Raw genomic sequence first — 7,638 nt, forward strand, 5'->3', positions numbered from 1 at the left:
TCTCCTGCCTGGCTTGCATCCTGTGCTCCGGTCCTGCAGGACCCAACAGACTCAGGCTCAGGCTGTGCTCGACACCGTGCGTGCCTCCCCGAGGAGGCACCCCAACACCAATCCTCCTGGCACCGCTGAGTTGGTTCCCTGCTTTTACTAGCGGCAGAAGGTGTTTTTTTTTTCCCCCCTACTAAACTGGGTGTGCGCTTCTCATCTCCGTGTGACTTCTCTGCCGCTTCTCCCTCGCCACGCCGGTGTCCGCCCGGAGGAGGGGGTTAGCCCCGTGAGCACCCCCGCGGTGTGAAGGTTGCACGAGGGTAGCGGCGCATCCCGGGCAGGGCGCCCCGGGCGCCCCGCCCCGTCGAGCTCCAGGCCCCTCCCGCGCCTTCGCCCGCGCTCAGTATCGCTCTCCGATTGGTCGGCGGCGCACAGCCCCGCCCCGCCCCCTCCAAGGCAATAAAAGCCGCTGGCTCGGCGCAAGCAGTTGAGTAAACCCAATCTTCGCAGACAGGCGCTGGCCGCCGCTGCTCTGCCTCCTCGCGCCCTGCGGTGCCCGCTGGAGCGCGTCACCATCCTCCACACGACGTGCTGCCCTGCACCCGCAGCCATGTGCCGGACCCTGGCCGCCTTCCCCATCACCTGCCTGGAGAGGTAAGAGCAGCTTGTCCAGCTGCCTGGAGGAAGAAGAACAAGTCCCACCAACCTTAGGGAGTGCAGCGGTGGCAGGCTTGCAGACCTGGGTGGGCTGGAGAATGGGACGCAAGTGACGAGAGGCAGAGGTCAACTTGGTTCCACGTTCTCAGATGCCTCCCTTAGAGTCTTAGAGAAGGATGGGCGACGAGAATGGAGAAGGCAAAGCAAAGGGAAGCAGGGGGACCACTGCTTACTGCCATTCCCCATCCTCTGACAAGTGGCAGTTCTACTCAGGTGACCCAGCTTCAGGAAAACCACGGTGGCATCACCAGGCAGAACTGAGTCTTCCCCGGTTTCTTAAGCACTTGGTTTTCATTCTAAGTCATAGGTCTAGGGGCATGGCCTCCTCTGGCCCTGGAAAGGCAGGGAAGTGTTTTTCAGCAGCCCCCCCAGTGAGGGATGTGCCCGCTTCCCAGGGAGCTACTCACCCACTCCAATCCTTGCTGGAGCTGGGAAAGAAAAAGTAAAGATGAAGGCAGAAATCAGCTTCCACACAGCTCCAGAAATATTTGTGACAAGTGTAAGAGAGTGCTGAACTGCCTTCTGCTAATCAACAGGCACAAAGATGGATCAGTGTGACTTAAGTGGGAAAAAGCCCATGTGTGCTGTACTGTAGACCCAGAAAGTATAAGACCTACCGAGGCACAGCTTAAATATTGCTTTCATTGTTTCTGGGTTCATGATACCGCTGAGAGAGGCAACGTTTAGGCCCTGGGAACAGTTACGGGTTCCCAGGAACCCCAAGGCTGGAATTTGAGTGACGCTAACCTGAGCTCTTCTGGGACCTCATAAATCTCTCTGCCCTGGCTGAGCGAATGGAGAATCCTCACAAGCTCGTGCTTTGTCTTCCAGAGCCAAAGAGTTCAAGACACGGCTGGGGATCTTTCTTCACAAGTCAGAACTGGGCTCCGGTACTGGGAGTGTTGGCAAGTTCGAGTGGGACAGTAAACACAGCAAAGAGGGGTAAGTCCTGCTGAACAGCCTAGGGCCCCTAGAGGGAGGGAGCCAGATTTAGGAAAGGAGTCCTGAGAAGGAAAATACCAGGAGAAATTAGGACATGCCAGCGTGGACGTTGGTGACCTCTTCCTAGAGATTGTAATGGAGCTGGTCATAGCTGGTCTGCTGTGGCTGCCTGGCTCATGGGTGACTGGGTGGATGGCTCCAGGCTTCTAATTCCATCAACAAATGAGCATACCCAGGGCCTGAATGTCTAATTACCAGACTCCCGCACCTGAAGATGTCATTGCACATGCAAGCAGGGCAAGGGCAGGGTCCAAGGCCACTGGAGGGTTTTAAATTAGTGGCTACTTCCACTGACATGCACTTTACCTGGAAGCCCTTTTATACTGACCATCAACTGTGCCAGGTACTGCGTTAGGCTCTGGGGTTATGGGTAGACATAATCTCTATTCATAAGACCCTTATTTCCTTGAGAAAGTATACAAAACAAGCTCTGAGAGTCAGGGGAATAGAAAGAATTTTGGACAGCGAAGACACAGTCTGAGATATTTACTGAGGGCCAGAAAGTCCCTGCTTTGGTTTCTGGTTACTGAGCTGTCCTCTAGAAAACCCAACTATTTCCCTGAATCCCATCCAAGAGTTTGAGGCATCAGCTCCAATAATTATCCAATTATACAATTGTGTGAATTATACAACTTCCATCAGCGTTCTGGCTAGGATTTGTGCTGTGCAGTAGTTTGTTGATTTTTTTTTTTAATTAAAATCCTGCCTTTTTTTTTTTTTTAGCAGAAACTTCTCAGAAGATGTGCTGGGGTGGAGAGAGTCATTTGACTTGCTGCTGAGCAGTAAAAGTGAGTGGGACCCTGTTGTGTCTGTCTGTGGATGGCACATGTGTACCCATGTGCCGTGGAGCCAGCCTGAGGATGCTGAAAGCGTGGGCAAAATAGTAGTAGTAGTAATAATAATAATGATCCCCTAGTGTGCCAGCCTCTATTCAGAATACAAAGGCAGGTCCTTGTTCGAGAAAATTACATCCTAAAAATAGAACCATTAACTACAATTGCTGTCTTTTCTTCTTTTATTCCCGGCTGGCTGTCCCCGCTGTCTGACCTGTCTCTTTCTCTCTCCCTGCAACCCCAGATGGAGTGGCCGCCTTCCACGCCTTCCTGAAGACAGAGTTCAGCGAGGAGAACCTGGAGTTCTGGCTGGCCTGTGAGGAGTTCAAGAAGCTCCGGTCAGCTACCAAGCTGGCCTCCCGGGCTCACAGGATCTTTGAGGAATTCATCTGCAGTGAAGCCCCCAAAGAGGTCAGAGCCGTGACATATTCCAGGGATCCTGCAGACCCTGCCTGCTCCTTCCCCACTGAGAATTGGGGATGGTGGGGGGCCAGCAAGGAAAGGGCCAAGTTTAGAAATAGAGTGGCCTCATTTGGCACAGGAGGCTGCAGACTATAAAAGCCAGGCTCCGGGCCACCCCTGTCTGCTGTTACCCTCATACTCACCAGTGGGACCGGAGGGGTTGGCAGGTGTTTTTTTGGCTTCTGTCCATATGCACTTCTGTAAACTAAGCCCTTTTTAGAGCTCAAAACACTTACACAACTGGGGAGACAGGTCATCATAGGATAACCTGGCTCAGTCCCCTGGTTGACCTGCCTCAGGTCTGTGAACCTTTTAACCCCACGCCTCCACTGTGTTTGATAGAGAATATGGCGCCACCTTGTGGAGAGAAAGTAGTAATGCCTTGCTTTTGTATCTGTACAATATTATATTTTCTGAGCACTTTTATTTATTCCATAAAGATTTGTTGAGCATCAGTTACATGCAAGGCACTATTATAGACATTGAGGATATGGCAGTGAACAAAAAGTCTCTACCCCAGTGGGAGAAGATGACAATAACCAATTAAGTAAATATTGTCAGGGAATGATCTGTGCTCTGATAAAAACAAAGCAGGATATGGAAGGGAATACCAGAGTACGGGGTGGGAGGATGTGAGGTCTTTCCGATTTATAAAGGGAAGTGAGGGATGGGCTGTTTGATAAGGTGACATGTGAACAGAGACCTGAAAAGGAGGAAAGAACATTCTAACACAGGAAACGGAAAGTGCAAAGACCAGAGCGTGCCTTTTGTGATCACAGACCAGCAAGTGGGCCCATGTGGAGCAGACAGTGAGGGAGAGAGAGTGGGAGATGATGTCACACAGGTGGCAGATGGCCAGGTGCCGGCCCAGGTGGCCGTGTGGGCTCATTGCACACTTGGGCTTTTCCTCTGAGTGACGGGAAACAACAGAGCTGCTAGCAAACTGACTTGGGTTTTAAAAGGCTCGCTCTGCTGCTGGGTGGAGAATAGACCCCGGGGTTAAGGGGAGACAAGAGAGACACCAGGTAGCAGGCGCTGGCACTAGTCTAGGAGAGAGGTGATGGTGACTTGAACCCGGGTTGTTAACAGTGGAATGGGTGAAAAGAGGTTGGATTTGTACACATTCTCAACATATCCTGGGTCCTTCTGAGAGACTGGAGGACAGACACTGGATCAGAGGTGGGGACAGGCCCGGAGTTGAAAAGCCCGTTGATGGTCAACTCTGGAGACCCCCGGTTCCGTGTTCGGAATCCAGTGCGCCTTCCACTGCCCCACGTGCCAGTCCTCCCGCGCCTGCTGGCCTCCTGCCCCTGCCACCCCGTGCCCTGACACCCGCGCACCCACGTGCTTGCCCTCCTTCCCACAGGTGAACATAGACCACGAGACCAGGGAGCTGACCAGGACGAACCTGCAGACGCCCACGGCCATGTGCTTCGACGTGGCTCAGGGGAAGACGCGCACCCTGATGGAGAAGGACTCGTACCCGCGCTTCCTGAAGTCCCCAGCTTATCGGGACCTAGCTGCCCAAGCCGCGGCCGCCTCCGCCTCCCCGTCCGAGCCCTCGCACACCTGAGCCTCCGGGCTGAGAGGGGGCCAGCCGGGCAGAGAGGTTGGGTCGCCCATAGCCGAGGCGCCGCCCCCGTGCGGGGGGCGGGTTCTGCAAAGCCAGAGAGGACAGCGAAGGGAAAAGCCCACCCGGTGACACCCTCTCCTCCAGACACTGCGGGACTGAATTCCGTGCGTGAGAGCGTTCCGCCACCTCTAGGACCTGCGCCCAAGGGCTGAAGAGGACGGTTGTGTGTGGCTCTCTGGGGGAAAAGAAAGATGGTGCAAGAGTCAGCGTCGGCTCTGGCCGCTCTCAGCGGGGCGAGGGCTATTCCAGGGTGCTTTGGGAAACTTGTGGATAAAGGGAAACTTGAAAATGAGTGAGGGAAAGACAACCAGGTTAGCCGTTCTGCCTGTCCATCGGGGGACACATCCTGGTTTCCTAATCCCCAGACTGTCCTGGGCACACGGGGAACCATGGCTGTGGAGCCTTCCCATCCCGTCCTCTTCACCTGCCTCTGGGCTGCCCGGGGGTTCCCTGGCTTGCATTTCTCAACACTCCTGTGTCCAGCCTGGCAGTCTTGTCAAGGCCAGAGAGCCAAGGTGATGCTTGCCCCAGATGAGATTTTTACCTCAAATACTGGCCTTCAAGCCCCTTTCCAGATCAGTAGAGAGCCCTGAAAAGAGGCCATCTTGCTCACGTGAAATGAACCTTGGTGCCCTTGGTGGCCTCTTGCAGGTGCCCCGACCCTGTGAGTGCAGCAGGGTCCACCTGTGAGCAGGGCCCGCTGAGGACCTCTTGCCGGGATGTGTCCGCTCTTAGCTCCGTGCTGCTGTTGAACGTGGGGCCCATCAGGAGAAGGGCATGGGGCCTCTTGGTGAGCCAGCTCTTTTGCCGGGCAGGGTGGAAGGAGGGAGAAAAGGGTCCTGAGAAACAAATCTCTTGGCAGTTCCAGAAAATCCTCTTTAAATCAAGCTCATCTTTTATTTTTGTGGGTCTGAGAACAGGGAAAAAGAGATTTCCCCAGGATGGAAGGGGAGCCTCGTGTTTCTTTCCTGTGGATGTGAGGTACACTCACTGGGGTGTCGGGAGAAATGAGGCAGGAACCTCAATGAACTTGGACAGACCGTAGAAGCTGGGAAGAGCAGGACTGGGGGCAATCAGAACCAGCTTGTCACCTCAGGGCATCACTGAGCACACATTCTGTGGTGGGACTTCTGCCTGGGCCCAGGCTGGGGAGGTGAATTAACCGGGCAGCTCCCTTGTGCCCCAGGAAAATCCACACTGTTCTCTCTGCGCTATGAGCTCCTCCAGGAGACAATTATTTAAGTCTAACATATTGTTGGTTTTGTGACCGTGGTCATGGCACGTTATTTTTATTGCTGTTGTCGTGTTGTTGCTATTGTTATTTATTGTCATTTGAGTTTGCCTCTACTGGAGAATCTCAACAGGAGCTGGCGGCCTGAGTCTCTCCCTCTCCACTGGACTCTACCTCTTGAACATGCTGGGAATCTCTTAGCGCCTGTCAGGAACTCCTCCCTGTTTAAATATTTATTTATTGTTGACAACTGGAGCTGGTTTTCTAGATGTGAATGATGTACTCGATCCCCATTTTCCTGTTTCAGCATGTTATTTTATTCTGAAATAAAATAAAACCCAAATATGAGATCCTGTCTCCAAGGGCTGTGTGGTCAGGGGAAGAGGGAGAGGGAAGTGCCGGCGGGAGTCTTGTGGGAGAGCTGGCGTCCGGAGATGCCACAGGATGCATGGGGAGCTTTCGAGTTACGGGCAGAGGCACAAGTCAAAGGCTCAAGTTTGCCTGGTGACCTGTTCGAACGGTGGCCACCAGGATGGGTAACTTCATTCAGCTGGTGACAGCCCAACTTGTGTCAAGCCATTGAGTCGTGTTGATTGGACCTGGCTCAGCTGTCATTTCAGAGCCCATCTCCTCTCTCCACCTTGCCCAGCACAAGCCATTCCCAGTTCTTCAAACAGAGCAAGGCGTGGTTGCCCCTGGCCAAGTAGCCACACATTATCAGTTGGGGGGGACTTCTGTGCCATTTTCACCTTTGCCCATTTCCAATTTGCATTAGTATCCTTTTAAGATGTCATATAAATTCAGGGAATTAGTATTCCTTATAATTTCATAGACGTCTCTGAGATGAGCTTTGGGAAGCCACTTGATACACGGGACTGTTCCATTCCCGGGGCAGAGGGAATGAGAGGTTTGCGCTGGGCTAGGAAGGATTTTGGGGTAGGCTTGCAAGGATCCAATCTGCTCTCCCTCTGCCGATCACCTACTCGTTCTCCCTAAATTCTTCTCTATGTTGAATTATCTGTTTATATAAAGATAATTGAGTAAAGTGACCAGACTTCAGGTACATCGAGTAGAAAACCCCATGGAAACACATTCTAAGCCCAGATCTAAGAGGCGATTCTATGCGTGATGCCAGGAGGGATTCTGAGGTTAAGGGCCTGGGATGGAAGATGGGAACACACACCGTGGCAGGCCCTGATCTCATTTAGTCCTTACGACAGCTCTGTGAGGTAGGTATGATAACCCTACGATACAGATGAGGAAACCGAAGCTCTTGGGGGCATCGGGAGTTGAGAGGGGAACACGCCCAGGGCAGCTGGCTCGAGAGAGTGGCAGAGATGAGACCGGAACCCGGTGACACCATGGGGGGGAGGGAGTCCAGTCTGTGAGGGATGGTCGAGGGATACGATGGACGAGGGAAGAAGAAAGATGGTACCCAGAGAGGTGGGGAGGTAGGAACCTTGTCCTCTTCTCATTACTTTCCTTCCATCTTTTTGCCTTTTTTACATGCATTTATTGCATCTAGTGCATTCTGTGTGCTTGGCAGAAAACCAAAATAGCCATACCATCAACTGCAGGTAGCCTCATTTAATGGTGGGTGGGGATTCTGGATAAGTTTAGACAAGGGCACAAATGTGTATTTTCTGAAGCAGTATGGGTGCCAGTAGGAAAACGTGGGTGTAATCGGCGAGTAATGGAGAAATGAACTGGGGTGACAGACATCCAGTGACTGGGGTGGGTGCTGGCAGTCTCCTCAATCCAGCAAGACCATC

The 7,638-nt window shown here is 52.9% G+C and overlaps 1 protein-coding gene across 2 annotated transcripts; it reads left to right on the plus strand.

Annotated features, from left to right (window-relative positions):
* Window positions 1-469: 469 nt before the first annotated feature.
* RGS16 (regulator of G protein signaling 16) lies at window positions 470-6,214 on the plus strand. 2 transcript variants are annotated; one of them, XM_082473674.1, is made up of 5 exons: window positions 470-642; window positions 1,537-1,647; window positions 2,431-2,495; window positions 2,785-2,951; window positions 4,369-6,214. In XM_082473674.1, exons 1-5 carry the CDS (start codon window positions 599-601, stop codon window positions 4,573-4,575), a joined length of 594 nt encoding a protein of 197 aa, XP_082329800.1. In that variant the 5' UTR covers window positions 470-598; the 3' UTR covers window positions 4,576-6,214. The 2 variants fall into 2 exon arrangements, with proteins under 2 accessions (XP_082329800.1, XP_082329801.1); XM_082473675.1 differs by having other exon boundaries at window positions 2,434-2,495.
* The last annotated feature ends 1,424 nt before the right edge of the window (window positions 6,215-7,638 follow it).

The sequence above is a fragment of the Balaenoptera physalus genome, assembly GCF_965194825.1.
Source record: "Balaenoptera physalus genome assembly, chromosome: 1".
Classification (NCBI taxonomy): Eukaryota; Metazoa; Chordata; class Mammalia; order Artiodactyla; family Balaenopteridae; genus Balaenoptera; species Balaenoptera physalus.

Excerpts from the sequence above, each read along its gene's own strand:
- RGS16 (XM_082473674.1), top strand. The coding sequence starts at position 599 with ATGTGCCGGACCCTGGCCGCCTTCCCCATCACCTGCCTGGAGAG. Across the intron at positions 2,496-2,784 it reads CTTGCTGCTGAGCAGTAAAA|ATGGAGTGGCCGCCTTCCAC; the intron begins GTGAGTGGGACC and ends CTGCAACCCCAG. Across the intron at positions 2,952-4,368 it reads GCAGTGAAGCCCCCAAAGAG|GTGAACATAGACCACGAGAC; the intron begins GTCAGAGCCGTG and ends TCCTTCCCACAG.